Source organism: Enoplosus armatus, chromosome 12 (assembly GCF_043641665.1).
Source record: "Enoplosus armatus isolate fEnoArm2 chromosome 12, fEnoArm2.hap1, whole genome shotgun sequence".
Taxonomy (NCBI): Eukaryota; Metazoa; Chordata; class Actinopteri; order Centrarchiformes; family Enoplosidae; genus Enoplosus; species Enoplosus armatus.
The window spans coordinates 12,598,968-12,616,462 of record NC_092191.1 but is presented as its reverse complement, the minus strand read 5'-3'; the positions used below and the strand labels follow the sequence as shown (position 1 = coordinate 12,616,462).

Genomic DNA, 17,495 nt, shown 5'->3' with positions numbered 1-17,495 from the left:
GGATTCGACTAAAGCCCCGATCATTACGAGGCACAAAGCGTAAGAGCCCCCTTTTTAGCGTGGAATGAGAGTGAAGCTCGGTCATCATTAGCCGATGCCGCCTTGCTAGCCCGGGCGAGCTGCTTTGATCTCTAATGAAGCTGCGTCTTTCTGCTCTTACTCACTCACGCCACCTTCACTTTTAAAATATTCCCTATGCAAAGGGTGCTAGACGCCATGTGAGGCCCTCCCCCAACGCCACACACACAGGCTCACAACTATACACACACACATATTCGCACAGACTGTCTGGCTACCTTATTGTCTCAGGGAGTCCAAATGAAGCAGAAAACTTTGATGTCTTTACTGCTGGTGTGATCAATCAGAAGCCTCCCATTAAATGTCAATTGGTGCCATGGCTTCTTTTTTTTTTCCTAAGCAATGCTGTGGGGGTGCAACAAGACTGAAGCGACAATGAGCTCCATTTAATAGTTTCAACTTTAAGACCCCACACCGGGTTCAAAGTTCAACATTGGAAGCTTCATAGAAACCACAGCTAGATGCCAAAGCCTGGCTACGAGCGGGACACGCTCATGCGTACTCACACACACTGAGGTGCCAAAGCCTTTATGAAGCTGCACCTTTGGCTTTACAGAGCAGTAAAGAGGAGAAGAATCATTAACGCTCAGGGCTTCAAACAGGCCTGGGGTCTGAGCCTGGCATGGATGTGATGCGGTTTGGTGTAAGTGTACATATGTGTGTGTGTGTGTGTGTATGATGGTTGTGGTTCGAGCTGCAGATTAATAAGCTGCTAATTGGCCTGCTGGGTATTAGGTGTGAGGTGAGTGAGCTGAGACAGCGCTAGGGCGTGTCCCGCCAGGGTTAGGGTGGGAAGCTGTGAGAAAAGAAAGTGATATGAAAGAGTGTGATAAAGGAAAAGAAAGGAAATGAATGAAATCGAAACCGACATATTCTAAAAGATGCTGTGAGTAAATGCCAGCATCACATGATCCTCAACACAAGAGCTAAAACAAAAACCTGTGAAGTCTGTAGAGGACTTACAGAATCAAACAGACATTATGAACTGGTTGCAGGTGAACGAGTCTAATAAGCCATCATCCTGCCTGTCCTGAAACATCAAATGCAATTCCACTCTGAGAATTGTGCCAGGCCAGAGATAAGTTGACATGGGTAAGATGGAGTGATGTAATGATATACAGCTGTAGAAAAGAAAAAGACAGAGAGACAGACAGAGAGAATGTTAGCAGGAGAGCGGATCAGGTTTCTTCCTGGAGACTCCCTGGCTCCTTTCTCTGCCTGGCTGGCACACTGCTGCTGGCTTCATGCCCTCAGTATCCGACTACCACAACCCAGCTACTCACTCTGCACTAATAAGCAGTCTCCTCTCTGCACACAGGCCAATTAACTTGTTGTCTCAAACGTTGACATTGTATGTTTTCCCTTTCACACTCGAGCACGGCTCTGCATCCTCACATTGCCCAGCTTCACTCTCTGCATCCTTTCACCTGACTCTTCCACGGCTTGGCGGTAATTCACCAATCAAACAAAGAAGGAAGCAGTGTTTCAAAGTCTGTTTATACATCAGCTCTCTTCATCCACGCATAGAGAGCAGATGTGTCATGTATTGGTTCTGTGGCCTGAGCTGTGGTAACATTAGTATGCAGTCAGCTGAGGGCTGGAGGTGGTAATGACCCTGCGGATTACAGCAGCCATCAGTCATCTAGCTGTTAAGCCATGTTGGCTTGTCACCTCAGATAGTTCAGAGAACAGCAAGGAAAATAACAGTACATACAAAATAGACTATACACACACAAACAATAATATACATGTGCCCGAATATGCAAGCACGTAAATATACCTGTTAATCTGCACACGCACTAATGTTTTTCACCGTCCTGCATGTGGTCCAACTCTGTTACCCCCCTTCCTCTGTACACTTGTTGGCCCTGCCAGCCAGACGCATATAGAAACTTGACACCAGCCCTTTCCAGACTTACAGCCTCACATCTTTGCCAGCTGCACACGGGCTCAACGAGAAATACAAACCACCAACCATCCAACACTGAAATATTCCTCGTTTATTCATATAATTCTGGTTTCAGTTGTCCAAAAACAAAGTATAGTGTGTAGGACTGCAACTAACATTTATTTTCATTATTGTTTAACATGCCAGTTATTTTCTTAATTAATCAAAAGGTCAGAAAATTGTTTTTTAAAATATTGACATCTTCCGTTTTGTCTGACCAACAGTTCAAATCCCAAATATATTCAATAATCTGTCATAGAAGACTAAGAAAAACAGCAAATCCTCACACTTGAGAAGCTATAATCAGTAAATGTTTTGCCTTTTTTGCTTTGAATGTGACTCAAGTGATTAATTATTTATCAAAATAGTTGCCAATCCATTTTCAGTGAATGGACGAGTCAATTAATTGTCTAATCATTTCTGCTCTAATAGTGTGACAGAAAAGTTGTACAAAAGAGCAGTTTTTTGCTGATGAAATATGTTCATGGTCATAAATTATTTTTTTCCCCTAAGGTCTCTGCATGGCAACGAAATCTCAGAGCTTCCTGATGGCATCTTCAATGATGTGGCCTCACTTTCCCACTTGTAAGTACTGACATATACACACACACACACACACACACACACACACACACACACACACAACTGTATGCCCAAATGGCAGCCTATGTGATACTGTCTGCACTTACCACTGAGTTTGTGAAGTCTACACACACACATCACATACATACACACTTTCAGGCACAGAGGGGTCTGGTCAGACAGCCGGAGAGTGTGGCTCACAGTGGCCTGTCTGTAGTCCTCTTTGGTGGGCTCCACATGAGCCAAGCCCTCCCTTAATCAGCCGCAGTCCTGTGGTTAAAGCAACACACAGACCCCTCTACTGTCTCATCTCCCTGTCACATCTCTGAAACACACACACACATTCACTGACGCACACACAGATTCTCCATGGTCTGTGGACTTTAGTGTTTGTTTTGGTTTGTTTATTTATGTCTGTAATTTTGAGTGTGTAGCCGTTGTGTGGCGGTGGACATGTGTAAAACGACACAGAGGTATCTATGCAGTGGTGCCCTCTGCCATCCGGCCTAGATATGTACATAATCCCTTGGCGGCCACTGATCAATAGACCTATCAGTGTCAGGGTTGGAGAGGAAGAAGGGAGGATGGAGAGAACTAAACAAAGACATTTTTTGGAGAGCAGTACAGGAGTCAAGGCTGCATGAAGACAGGGTGAAGGGAGGGATGGAGGGGAGCCATTGATCCGCAGTCACAGTCAAGTGGCTTTCATGTTAGCAGATGTCAGGTGTCAGCTATTGGCCCGGCCTGAAAGATGAGCCTGTGTTCCACCGTAATGGAACAGCATCGATTCAGGAGTGTTTGTGCATCCAGCGGGAGGACAGAGCGGCATTGATTCACGACCACCATGACAGAAGTGGTTAAGAGTGCCTTCTGTTCACACCTTTGCCTATAATTAAGAAGCCCTCCTCCAGATGATGTATGGCACAAAGTGGCATTGAGCATTAAACTTCAAATCTGTTTTATTCTCGGAGAAGCGGTGTTTTAGTTGTATAGTACACCAAGTTTAGTTTGGCATGGTTTGTTTAATTAAAGGGTGTAGAGACACCTGCTGGTGATAGAGTGTACTACAGGGAAATGGCCAGATTTTTAACTAAACAAGGTTGAAATGTGCAACAAACACAGCCGTCCTACATGATCAGATCATTGATACATTTATTCTCTCTGTTCTGTCAGGGCGATTGGTGCCAACCCCTTGTACTGTGACTGTCGCCTGCGCTGGCTGTCTGACTGGGTGAAGACGGGCTACAAAGAGCCGGGGATCGCCCGCTGTGCTGGCCCGCAGGGCATGGAGGGCAAGCTGCTGCTCACCACACCTGCAAAGAAGTTTGAATGTACAGGTGAGTTATTGTGTTGGACACGGAAATACTCAAGTACTATGTGTGAGTACAATTTTGAGGTATGTGTACTTTACTTGAGTATTTCCTGCTAATTTCTACTTCAATTCAGAGGGACATTTTACAACATTTATTTTAAAGCTTTAGTTACTAGTTACTTTGCAGATTAAGATAAGACTTCTGAAATGGGCCACTTATACTGAACATCCAGGACATCCAGGTGCTTCTTCCACCACTGCAGAGATATAATGTAGGCAGCACTAGTATCTACATATAATGCATTCTAATCGCTCTGGCATTTCTCTAGGAGATGTGGACACCGCAGTGCTGGCCAAGTGTAACCCCTGTCTGTCCAGTCCCTGTCTGAACCAAGGTATCTGTCACAGCGACCTGATGGAGATCTACAGGTGCAGCTGTCCTCCAGGATTCAAGGTCCGAGCTACACAATGCCACCACCTATTTATGAAGGTCTTAAAGAATGCATACTTTAGAGCAAGAAATTAACATTATCTCTGTCCTCTGTCTCAGGGAAAGAACTGTGAGACAACTCTGAATGCCTGCGTGAATAACCCATGTGCCAATGGAGGAACCTGCCAAGTGAATGAGGATGAGGAGGGAGAATACAGGTGAGGAAGACAAGCCTTGAAATCAGTGCAACAAAGGAATGAAATCTCATTTATCTCTTAAGGAACTTGACATGATGAGTGTGTATGTTTTCGCAGTTGCATGTGTCCACTGGGCTTTGAGGGCCCCACCTGCCAAACCAACGCTGATGACTGCGAAGACAACGACTGTGAGAACGGAGCAACCTGCCTTGATGGAGTCAACAACTACACTTGTTTTTGTCCCCCCTACTACACAGGTTAGTGGATAAAATCCCCTTGTACAAATAAAAAAAAACATCTGCCTGTAGATAAAGATTTCTTGAAACAAGCTTGAAAGTCACACCAGTAAAAAATGACCTTAAAACTGATTAAAAAGACTTTCAAGATAAATATGCTTGAAACTAGATTGACTTCTAAATCAACACAATTTAGGAGTTAATTATACATGAATTATTCTGCTTCTTTTCAGGTGAAAAAAAATGTGCTTTTTGATTTTGTCTTGCCAAGTTTTAAAACTGATCAAAAGCCAAATCATCTTGTTTTTCTCTCAATACATGTCATGCAATCTACTTTCCAGACCTGTCTAGCTGACAATTTGAAATCTTATAGACCTATTACCTTAAGTTTCTGCAAATAGTGCTTGGCAAGATTATTTATCTTAGATTTAAAAAGAATAAATTAGTCATGCTGTAATAATAAATGACTGTAAGACTTTCTGGTTTTCTGGTTCTTGCTCTGTGTTGTACAACAGTTAATACTTTTTTAATGCTTCTGTGTAGGGGAGATGTGCGAAGAAATGGAGGATGTGTGTGCCCCAGGACGGAGCCCCTGCCAACATCAGTCTACCTGCCTCATCACCTCCACTGGACCCAAGTGAGTGTTTGCTGCCAGCAGCATCAGATACAGCAAAAAATGATGACGCTGTATTTTGAAATTATTTTTGAGGTTGCTTTGTCCTCGTTTAGCGTAATTCCAGTTTTGTGTTTGTGTATTGCAGGTGTGTGTGCTCTCCTGGTTATGTTGGTGATGACTGCAGTTTAGACTATAATGACTGTGAGGAGCATCGCTGTCAGAACGCAGCTCAGTGTATGGATGAGCTGAATGGATACTCCTGTGTCTGTCCTGAAGGATTCAGGTGAGAAAAGCACAAATTTAACATGCACAGGCTTTATTTTGGCTGCTTAGATTTCTCTGCTGTACTAACATAAATCCTCCAAAATAACCCCTCGCTCTCTTCCTTTCTGCAGTGGTCAGTTGTGTGAGATTCCCCCCTCTCCACTGTCCCTGTGTGAGCTGGCCGACTGCCAGAACAACGCCCCGTGTGTGGAGCGAGGCGGGCGTGCCCTCTGCCAGTGTCCTCCAGAGTTTGGGGGGCCACGCTGTGAGAAGCTGGTCAGCGTCAACTTTGTTGACAGAGACTCCTATCTGCTGCTCTCCGACCTCAAGAACTGGCCTCAAGCTAACATCACCCTACAGGTATTCAGAGAGTGTGAACATTTATAGGATCTCTGTCTGTTGACACTGCCTCTCTGAGACCTGAATAATTGAAACACCCAATGCAAAAATGTTCTCTCTGTAGGTGTCAACAGCTGAGGATAATGGTATCCTGCTGTACAATGGAGACAATGATCATATTGCAGTGGAGCTCTACCAAGGTCATGTCAAGGTCAGCTATGACCCCGGCAGCCAGCCAGGACATGCCATCTACAGGTAAGGTGCCATGTACCCTTTGAAAGGCTGAAGTTTGCTGTCGCTGTAAAGGTGACATTTGTGTTTTTATATCTTATGTCCAACCTCTGTTTTCCTTTGCCAGTACTGAGACTATCAACGATGGCCAGTTCCACACAGTGGAGCTGGTGACCTTTGACCAGATGGTGAACCTGTCCATTGACGGGGGTCTCCCTACCACAATGGACAGCTTTGGGGCGGTGCGGCCCCTCAACGGGGAGGCTCCGTTATACGTGGGGGGTAGGGGCCCTCTCCAGAACACACCTCCCTCCTCTGCAGGCACTCTTAACTACTACACTACTGTCAATCACCACCCCTCCCCCCTCGCTTTGTCACCACCGCAACCAGCCCCTCCCCTAAACCATGCAACCCTTCAACCCCGTCCTACCTCCACCCAAACCCTATCCTCCACCAACACCATGCCCACCTTCAGTCATGACTGTGTTTGCTAGGGGCCATGCATTAAGTCACAATGCAAAAACATGCATAGACCTCCCAGTATGCCATATGCACACATTTGTAATGAACAAATAACTTATTCTACCTTGACAGATAAAACAATGACAGATCATAACCTATAGTGAACATACAATACACCACTCTATAGTCCAATAGGTCTGTTGTCGTCTTTTACAGTGTGTAAAGTACGCCCTCTAGTGATTACCATAAGAACTACCAGACACAGTCTTTACTTCAGATTTGTTTTGTATTTGCATGGATTTTGCTTGCACAAAATGGAGCTGTAGTTATTTGTAATGTGTGATTTATCCACTCCTGACATTTTCAAAATTTTCTACATTTGTTGTCAAACAGCCCCAGTTTCAGGGTTTCCTGATCAGGAGTGGCTCAGAGTTTATTTGTAGAGTTTGTATCAGTGCTGTGATGTGTTGTGTTGTGCTGTACTGTCCTTCATTCATACAACACTACAGGAGACATTTTGTCATACCCCTTTGCCTTTTGCTGTCCTCTGTTTCAAGGATGATGTGTCTCATGGTGCAAAACATCAAAGTCAATTTGAAAAAGAGTTGCACATATTAATTTGACAAACTGTATTACCACTGTTGGGACACATGTGTTTGAAAATGCCTTCCTCCATTACACTCATATCAGCCCTGTGTTAGTTGTCTGTTTGTGATCCAGTCTGCACGTCTACACACCGATAAACATCATCTCTTCTCTCTCTCCTCCAGGCATGCCAGTGGATGTACACTCAGGAGCTTTCCGACTCTGGCAGATCCAGAACGGTTCCAGTTTCCATGGCTGTATCCAGAACCTGTACATCAACAACGAGCTCCAGGATTTCACCAAGACCCAGATGAAGCCCGGCGTGGTACCGGGCTGCGAGCCCTGCAAGAAGATCTACTGTGTACATGGCATCTGCCAACCTGATGGGGCCCAGGGACCAGTGTGCCACTGCCAGCCAGGCTGGAGCGGGCCGCACTGCGACCAGCCGGCTACCAACCCCTGCCAGGGCAGCAAGTATGTTAGCATATAACATATAGAATTTATATTGCAAAGCAAAGACCTTAGAATGGGTACTCAAATCCTTTACTTCAGTAAAGGTACCAGTACAACAACAAATATAAAGATACTAAAAGTCCTGCATTTAAAATCATACTAAAGTAGAAGTACAGAAGTATTATCAGCAAAATGTACTTAAAGTATCAGTAGTAAAAAGTAGCCCCTGTTTTTAGACTTTTCTATTATCTTTGCATTTTGGGAAATGTCTCTTTGATGACAGCTAACAAGTCATAGACAAAGAAACATGACATGAGGCCCCGACTACACACTGATGTTTTGTACTGAAAAGTCTGAAAAGTAACCAGTAACTATATCTGTCTGCTAAATGTAGTGGAGTAAAAAGTACATTTCCCTCTGAAATGTAGATGTATAAAACAGCATAAAATGGAAATACTTGAGAAAAGTAAATTGCGCAGGAAATTGGATCTCTCTGATTGTCTCTTCCTAGGTGCGTCCATGGAAAGTGCATCCCACTGGACACTCAGTCGTACCGCTGCGAGTGTGTGGAGGGTTACCGCGGTGCTCTCTGTAACCAACAGGGGGAGCTGTTCAACCCCTGCCGTCGCCTGTCCTGCAAACACGGTCGCTGCCAGATCTCAGACACAGGAGACGCCTACTGTCACTGTGAAAGTGGCTACACTGGGGAACTTTGTGATGCAGGTTGGTTTGCTCTGTCAGTCTGTAATCCTAAGAAAAAAAAACTTCAAAAAAGGTGACATGATTAAATGACTATGCTAATGTCTTGTTTCCAGAGTCTGAGTGTCGAGGGGAGCCCGTCCGAGACTTCTACCAGGTACAGCGGGGGTACGCCATCTGCCAGACGTCACGCATGGTCTCTTGGGTGGAGTGCACCGGGGCTTGTGACACGGGGGCCTGCTGCGCCAGTCAGCGGATGAAACGCCGGAAATACACCTTCGAATGCAGCGATGGAACCTCCTTCAGCGAGGAAGTGGAAAAGACCATCAAGTGCGGCTGTGTGGGCTGCATGTAGCACCATTCACTCACATTTCCTGCCACTGCCGCCGAGCAGAAGATAGAAAGAAAGAAAGGAAGGAATGAAGGAAGGAAGAGAGAGGACTGGAGGAAAGCGAGGGAGGGAAAGAAAGAAAGAGAGAGAGTATAAAGAATATATATAAAACCTCTATCTATATATTATGGACAACAATGTTTGTAAAATAGGACATTTCCTCCCCTTCCAAGGGTGTGTGACCTACAATAACACAGAGAAACCAACATCACGAGCAACAATGTAGAAGTGACAACAACGGCAACAAAACCATTGTATCTGCAACATTGTTCCAAGGGGTCCGGAGATTTCAAAGGTGTTGCATTCAGAGTGAGGCATCCCTCCAACCCAAATTACCCAGTGTGAATTCCCCATCCATTTGCGAGGCCTCTGACAGCCTAGCCACCATCTACCATCTTTACTTCGTGGAGGCAGTGAGGACAGTGGGGTCCAGCCTGGCTAAGAATGGCCTACGAGGGGCAGAGAAAGACAAAAAGAGAACCAGAGGGAGAGGAAGAAGAAGAAGAAGAAGAAGAAGAGAGCTGGACCGTTAGACTTGGCAAAGCTATCTTGAGTTGAGCTTGGCTGGGTTACCTGGACTGGGCTGGATATGGTTTGGGTTGAGTTGAAGTCGGTGTCGGTTTGGTGTAGGAATTTCTCTGCCGGGATACAGTCATCCATCCACACATGCACATGTAGAAGTGAACAAAGGAAAGGTAGGGTTAAGAGTGGCACATAATGCGGTGCGGATGTCGTGGCTTTCGAGGCCAGGTGGTCTGGTGTCACAGTTGTTTGCTGTGAGGTACCGTAACATAGAAACTCCATAAAAATAGAGACTGCACTGACTAGCAGCACTGAGAACGACAGTCATACACAAGTACATGATCACACATGCATGGCATACATACATTTACACACAGTCTTCAACACTTGTAAAAGTGCGAGAGGCTCGTGTTGTGCAACTATCTATTCTGTTCGTACAGCAAGCCAATCCGGCGCTGGCAGTGCCCAGTGGTTATCAGTCCCCCCAGCATACATCGCCTCAGGGTTAGGATGATTTGCATAATCCCACCCCCTTTGAGCAGGAGGCCGCTCAGCCCTGCTCCTCTTGATGCCTGCAGTATTAAATTTGTGCAAACTGTTGCATGTGTGGAGAAAAGTTTGCCAACAAATATGTAGAGCTTCTTAATATCATTATAAATGTTATTACAAAACAAAAGGTTGCAGAATCATCTTCTGATTTTTGTTTTGTTCTGTCTAATTTCTCATATTGATTTGTTTTTATTTTTGTTATATTTTGTTATATTTTGTCTCATGATGTAACCTAACTCCTTTAGCCGCCCCGTCCCCGTACCCCCAACCCTCCCCAACAACCCTTTATATAGAAATGCCTAACAGATTCTAATATATATATATTTGTATTTCATTTTGGTATAGTATTTTTCTATGTTAAAGAGTAAGTCTGTTTCTGGAAGCTTTGGGACTGGTGGAAAGGCATTCAGTTGGTTCCCTAGGTGTTTTTATTTGTTGATCTCACTTGCGCCAACAAGGTAATTAATTACGTCAATTGGCCAAAAATACAGCAGCTGGTTGGCCTTGTTGTATAGGAGGCAGTATTGGTCTAGAAATATGTTTAATATTGTATATGTTGTCTTCCATGTGAATATTACATCTAATTCATGAGAGTCTGTGCTTGTTTTTATTTATTTTATCTAAAGGCGTTTTCCTGTAGAAAGTGAAAGGCATAAATGTTGCTGACTTTCAAATATTTTCAAAAATTTCAAAAAGACGAAAAAAGGTAAAATAATGAATAAAAATAGCATAAAAATCTGTAAGGTATTTGTAACATCACTTAATAGCGAGTTACGGCAGTGTTTCCCTCCTCTCTGGCTCAGACATTCCTCATTTGCTGCAGGGGCTGGAGAGGTCAGAGCTGGGATTTAAGAGATGTCCCCCTCAAATTTACCTTGTAATTACCATACCACAATTTAAAAGGCTTCTGATTGTTTTCATGATCATTTTGTGTTGAAGTGCTGGGTTGTGTTTCTATCATTTTAATTTGAGAGATGTTTTCTTTTTTTTAGTTCAACAGAGTTAAAGTAGTCAAGCTCAACTGATCATAAGCTGCTGTCAAGCCAGAAGAAATAGGATGAAGTTGCTTGTGTGGACGATGATCATGTTAAGGTATATCATCCTAGATCTGTTTGAATAGGCGACTGTGTGAAGCATTACATGCCTACTACTGACAGTTAATAAATGAGAAAGGTCTGGACATTTCAATGTCTGTCAGTTCTGACTGGCTGTCCACACAAAAAAAAAGAAGAAATGGTGCCAATTACAGTGAACAGTCATACCTGAATGTATAAATGTGTATAGATAAATATGACCTATGCTTATTCATGAAGTGGTAACTTTTAGCTGTTATTTAGTTTCCAATGTAAGATATAGAAATCACATACTGTTCAATAAGTGACAGTCCATCAGGATGGCTTAAGGCATTGTTCTCCCTGCAGATTGGGATTGTGTTTCTCCATTTTGCTGATCTAAATGTTAAAAGTCTCTTTATAGTGTGAAAGGCTGCAGACCCTGATCTCAGCTTGGTACAATGCACACAGAGCTCCTATTCATATTGCTACCCATGTTGACTTTGTTTTACATGCTGTTGATGTGATCCCAGTGGTGTACAATAACATTAAAAGAAGATCTCATAAAGGATACTGATGAACAGTCACTGTAATTCTTAGGCTGTGTGCCTCGTAAAGGTGCACCTTTAGTCGAACGTGGCTTTCTTTTCATGTCTCCTTTCCTTCCTCTGCACTGATCTGTACTGGACTGGTGCATTCAACTTCCTGGTAGACATCTTAGTGGTGCTTGTGCTATATTGAGATGTAATTCAGTTTTCTGGTCACATAGCCAGAAACACAGATTTTTCCATCCTATGAACTATATACATAAATATGTTATTGTAAACGACACAATGTCTCTGTTGTATTGAACTGGTGCAAAAACTTAAGAAATATCCCTGGTTGGGTTCTGTCTATTTGCATTTTTGTTACAGGATTGATGGTGGGATTAAACTGAAAAACTCCCAATAATGCTGAATGTATGTAGTGCCACCGACAAAATGTTTACCAAACCTCCACTCTTTTTCATTAATTAAACTTAAATGTGTGTGCTTTTAAGAACGTGTTGTCTTTTTTTCTTTTACTCGATGTCGTCTTTATCATTATTTGACAAAATGTAAAAGCCTAAAACTTTGAAACCAACACAGAGAAGTCCTTAAAGTGTACAATAATTACGATAATTGTGATATGATCAAAAGGTCCAGAACAGCTACTAAATGGACATTGTGTGAGGGTTTTTGGTCAATGTTTGTTTCCAGGGTCAAGTATGAACTCTTGAAGTCTTTGTTTTTGTTTGGAGTTTATCAGAGACAACCCCTAACCTCTGCCAAAACTAAGAAATTGGCCATGTCAATGTTACTCATATGTCATCTACTGCATCCTTCCTACAGGACCCTCACCCATCTGGGACGGCCGTGTCCCAGAAAACCACTACCTTGAATGATGGTCCCTTCAGTGGTCAGCTGGGGGACGAACAGATTTTCCCCTTTACTAGGACAAGCAGGAAAGGAAAAAGGCCAGTTAGATTTTACTTCAGTACTGTTGCTGAAGATACCAGTCAAATCTGAGCACACAGACATGATACACATTTTAAGATTCAGTGCAACTTACACTCCAGAGGACATCATCTCCAATGTCCATCGCAAATAAACATTAACAAATCCACTTAAAAATCATAGAAAAAATATAACTCCAGAACTTGCCAAAGAATCATGATGGGTTTTTTTTTTTAAGTTTTCTTCAGTAACAAAATAATCCAGTGAGCTGTCTGTACATCCATGTGTACATGATGTATATAAACTGCTAATAGCTAATATAGCATACTTTTAATGACGCCATTTTAGCTAAATTTATACAATTTATACTGCTGATGTTACCACCTTGGAAAGCAGGGATGTCTGTGAAACTGAACAACATCCCTGGTGTCCATTGACAGGTAGGCTCAGGTCAGATGCTCTCATAGGTTTAGGCCCATTCAAAGAGCACATAATAGGAAAAGTGAAAGTTTTGAAAGTGGTTAAAAACAGGCTTTATGTCTGTGTTGTTACTGTGTCGTCTTTCCAGCTTCAGTTGGACAGAGCTTTTGCCGTTCACCATGAATGAACCACCAATTTCCTTGTCATGTTGGTTTTGGTGAGAAGTCGTTCATTCACCCTGTTTTCTGAGGGGACTGAGGTGACGGAGGCCAACTGTTTACCAATCTGTCCCACAGCGGGAGCTTCCTGTGGACTCTCGCCCGTGAGCCGTATGGCGGGTCATGGCAGGTCCCCGCCATGTGAAATGCCTTCATTGGCTACACTAAGGTAATTCACAAAGCTGGCAGACTTGCCACAAGGGCACAGTCCAACCAGGAGCACAGGTGCCTCAACTGCCCAGTTCTTATGAATGGCGGTATATATTTGTGTGGCAGGGTATTAAGGGGTCAGTATGCTTCAAATTAGGTTCTTATCGGATTGTCGGCCAGGTGTGTGGAGGTGAGACAGTATGGAAGGTTTGAACTTCTCTCTCAAGCTTTCTTATAATTTTTAGTGTGTACAAACAAGTGCAACACCATAAAGGGGAGAGACAGTCCAAAAGTGTCCCCATTTCTACAATGTGTGGACACTACAAAGACATGCCAAAGACAGAGCTCTTGGGACAGATTAGGAAGGCAGTGGGAGGCGGTTATGATGCCGGGCTTTTTGCTTTGCCTACGAGTGTGGCCATTCAGAATGGGTATAAAGACTTTCGCATTTAAATGTACACCCTAGATCGTTTCAAGCATACAGAGCCCTTTAATTTTCACATTGCCACTTGGTTCACTTCCTTTGTGCTTCAACTTTGTGGTCTGGTTAAATGACATAAAAAAAAAAGTGGTATAAATGAGCCAAGAAACCAAATATAAAATTCAAACATCTTTATATCAACTCCAGCAAAAATACAAAGTTCTTAACATAAAGATGTATCATTCTTGAGATTACCACAAATAAAGCAGTTATTTCTTTCTAATATACAAAATCAAAATCTTTAAATAGCAACTGTAAAGAATAAACATGTTCAAGTCGGATATTTGGTGGGCTGTTTTAGATTTGCAAAATTCATTAGCCTACATGGAGTTCTTAAATAACAATAAAAACATGATGGACATGTTTTACATTTACAGATGATTTACCCTCTAAAGAGAAATAAAAGAAAAAAATAACACTGTGCTAAAAATGACAATTGACAATACACTAATGTAAGTTACTACTGCGGAAGTTAAGAAACTTCACATTATGAGAACATCTGCCTGACAGTCAATGACAATAAAACATAATAACATAACAATAAAACTGCAACATCCTTGGATACGAAACTCAGAAGTGTGACTAGACTACCCCAAAAACGTCATATCCAACTTGTGAATAATCGGGGAAGGAATTTATCACCATGTAATGTGCCATTAATGCTAAAGAGGCCATAGACTTCATTCATATTAACCAACCAAATATACATACTTTCAGGCCTCTGTTGTTTGGAAATATTGTTGACAAAGTGATGCACAAGACAATATCCCAAAGTCATCTTAAAGGGGGTTAGTATTTTCAAAGCTCAGAGGCATAAATATAGTTCTGGGTTTCAGGTCGAGGACTGTCTCCACATTAACAAGACTTAACACATGCAGAAGCAGGTAAAAATACTCAAAGTGATGTCGCTATTATGAGCAGAGAACAATGGCTGCAGAGGTACACAGTGATGAAATCATAAAAAAAATACAAACTTTTGTCATGACACATACAGAGCACGCTTGTGTTTTTTAACAATTCAGATTCGTATTTGCTTAAACATCTAATACAACTATAATAAGAATAATTTTATGTTAATGCTCTGGGAAAATGGGCACATGAAAATAAAACTGTCATGTAAGAGTAAATCAGAAAATCTGAATGTCAACATAAGTAATTACAGATGAAGCACGAGGCACATACTGTGTGGAACGGAAACGATTTGCACACACTTTGTGAAGCAAATAAAATGTCGACTGCCTCTCCAGGAATTGAAAGCTGTTATAACTAAAAGGACAGGAGTTTTCACATTTTACACATTCTATTACTTTACACTTCATAAATAAGGCACCTGGTCACAACAGTCACATATTCACAATGTTGCGATTGGAAGACAGGCTGGAGATACAAGCTGCCTACTTACTGTAAGTAAAAATTTTATTCAAAAGCTGATCTCCCTTCTCATAGCAAGCTCTCTGAACAGTAAATGCAGTGCATGCTATCATCTAAAACAATACTTATATACAAAATGGCAAAACAATAAAAAATAAAATCCAAACAAAACATAAAAAGGATGGTGAATGACTTTGTCACCTTGATAACTGCATCAAAGCTTGATGTTTGTTATCCCAACTTTTAAAATGAGGTTTGATAGGCTGTTGATATCTCCAGCCATGTCGTAGAGTGCTGAAACATAAAGCTAAACAGCAACTACATCTGCTAGACATCATGTAGGACTTGTCTGGAGTCCCTGAACACAGAGCAAATGCTCAGCAAATAATCCATCACATTTTCATTTTTCACACTGAAGCTTTACAAAAGCATAAATGACTTTCAAAATTTGTTCCTCCTTCACATATTTGCCAACTCAAAAAGGTATCCTTTGACAAGTTTGGTGAGAGTAGAAAATAGATACTCGTGGTCCTTCTGAATATATTCCAGATGAAAGAAAAATCACAAAATCCTCTAAATAAAGATGATGTCTCGCTGCAGGTCCATTTTATTTTGAGAGTGATGTCCTGGTGCGCTTAGCTGGGGTCTCTAAAAGCTTCTGTGCTCTCTTGGTTGCCAATTTTGTCGCACTGCGTGGCAACGAGGCTGCCCGACTTCTCTTTGCAGGCAACTTTAAAGACCCACTTCTTGTCAGTGTGGCTTTGTCAGCTTTCCTGACTAATTTAGGAGATGCATTTTGTGTTTTCATGGACTTTGTGGCCCTCTTTGAAGCATGACTGGGGCTCCCACTCAAAGAGACTGCCGCCTCCATTTTTCTCTGGGATCTTGTTAATACCTGGTCGGGTGAGGTCGGAGCCTTAGCATCCATGCTCTGCTGTGGGGTTTCAACAGCATTCTCTGTACCTTTGATTTCAGTGACTGTACTCTGTGATGATTCCTTTGTTTGGATTTTTGCAGCATTCACTTTATTCACAGCAGGTTTTTCCACCTCTACTTTCTCTGCTTCAATTTGTCTTTTATTGTCGACCTTGCTTTTAGATGTGTCGACAGGGTTATGTTCAGATGTTTTAGGAGACCCTAGTCGTTGAGAACATCTCTTTGGCAGTTCTTCTTTTTTAGGTGTATCTCTTGAAGGTCTACTGCTGCCCTGAGCCTTGACTGCCCTCTCCTGAACAGGATGCTTTGTATTTTTTTCGCCAGCCAATGTTTTCCTTCTCTCCATTTTTGCTGCAGACTCTTTCATTTGTTTACTGACTTGTAGGGGGGATTTCTGTGCCTTCAGAGATGGTTTCAGATTTGACTTTGAGGCAGACTTTGTGGTGGCCAGTCTTTTCATACTGTTGGTTCTTAAGGTTTTTGAGGCCTCTTTCAGTCTAACATTCTCTCGAATATTAGAGTATTTCCTCAAGATCCTTGCACTTGCTGGATTCTTTGATTTACCAGAGGATTTCTGGGATTCACCTATCTGTACACGGGCTTCAGCAGAGGAGTGAGGCTTAGTCAATGTCTGAGTAGCACTGGGAAGTTCTCTTCTCTCTTTCCCTTTGACTGCATTTGCCTCTTGCTCCAGTGCTTTAGCAATCAGTTTCTGACTCTTGGGGTTGCTCTTTACAGGAGAGGCAATGGCAAACTTTTTCAAATGCTTCTTTAAGCGCTCTGCCTGTAGGCTTGGAAATACCCCCTGAGACGTCCCTGAAGCACTAGACGAGCTATGGAAGCACAGCTGAGTTTCTGATGGTAGACGTGTATTCACCTTCTTGACAATGACGAGGGACTTTGTTTCTGTTGATTCAAGGAACCAGCGACAAATACTGGTGAGATTAAAACCTTTCATGAAGAGCATTTGGACTGGTGAGTATTTCTGGTGCTCTAAAGACTTTGTTTTTCGTGCCCTGCGTTTACTTTTCCATATAGCTGCCTGTCTGTCTGCCTTGTTTTTGTATTTTGTCGTTGGCTGACCCTCTTTGTCCATTTGCACCCAAGCTTTTTGCATTTTATCATACTTAATGTTCAGATTTGTAATTAGGTGTTGGTTTTCTTCTCCAGTCAGCGTCTCAAAGAATTTGTTAGTTTGTTTTGGGGGCTCCGGTCTTGGTACAATGACAGGGGTGGCTGAGCTGTGGGGCAACACAGATGCTACAGACACTAGAGGGGGCTTCACCTGAGCTTTAGTTATTCTTTCTGGCATTATTCTGATAGGGGAAGCTATGTCACTCTGCCTTTCAGCTACAGTAAGAGCACTGGTAGAAGGTGCAGCCAATCTTTGTGATCTCAAAGCTAATTTCTTGTTGTCCACTGGTGCTGACTGAGTAACAGAGTGGTGCGACATTTCAGGCTTACTGCTCTCACTCCTTAATGGCATTCTTGTGGGTTT

At 42.6% G+C, this 17,495-nt stretch overlaps 2 protein-coding genes across 3 annotated transcripts in view; one reads left to right on the top strand and one right to left on the bottom strand.

Annotated features, from left to right (window-relative positions):
- slit1a (slit homolog 1a (Drosophila)) overlaps window positions 1–8,892 on the top strand; it is an 83,373-nt gene extending 74,481 nt beyond the window's left edge. For both annotated transcript variants that reach the window (XM_070915430.1, XM_070915428.1), the window contains 13 exons: window positions 2,540–2,611; window positions 3,782–3,945; window positions 4,250–4,374; window positions 4,471–4,568; window positions 4,665–4,804; window positions 5,327–5,420; window positions 5,545–5,682; window positions 5,795–6,023; window positions 6,127–6,257; window positions 6,361–6,515; window positions 7,466–7,754; window positions 8,245–8,456; window positions 8,549–8,892. In XM_070915430.1, coding sequence (XP_070771531.1) covers window positions 2,540–2,611; window positions 3,782–3,945; window positions 4,250–4,374; window positions 4,471–4,568; window positions 4,665–4,804; window positions 5,327–5,420; window positions 5,545–5,682; window positions 5,795–6,023; window positions 6,127–6,257; window positions 6,361–6,515; window positions 7,466–7,754; window positions 8,245–8,456; window positions 8,549–8,787 — 2,086 coding nt within the window. In that variant the 3' untranslated portion in view covers window positions 8,788–8,892. The remainder of the gene's footprint in view (window positions 1–2,539; window positions 2,612–3,781; window positions 3,946–4,249; window positions 4,375–4,470; window positions 4,569–4,664; window positions 4,805–5,326; window positions 5,421–5,544; window positions 5,683–5,794; window positions 6,024–6,126; window positions 6,258–6,360; window positions 6,516–7,465; window positions 7,755–8,244; window positions 8,457–8,548) is intronic.
- A 308-nt stretch (window positions 8,893–9,200) lies between these two features.
- LOC139294592 (micronuclear linker histone polyprotein) lies at window positions 9,201–17,309 on the bottom strand. Its single transcript, XM_070916508.1, has 2 exons — window positions 15,957–17,309; window positions 9,201–9,272 (listed from the first exon to the last, which is right to left on the bottom strand). The coding sequence occupies exons 1-2, from the start codon at window positions 17,307–17,309 to the stop codon at window positions 9,201–9,203; spliced, it is 1,425 nt and encodes a 474-aa protein (XP_070772609.1).
- Between the last annotated feature and the right edge of the window lie 186 nt (window positions 17,310–17,495).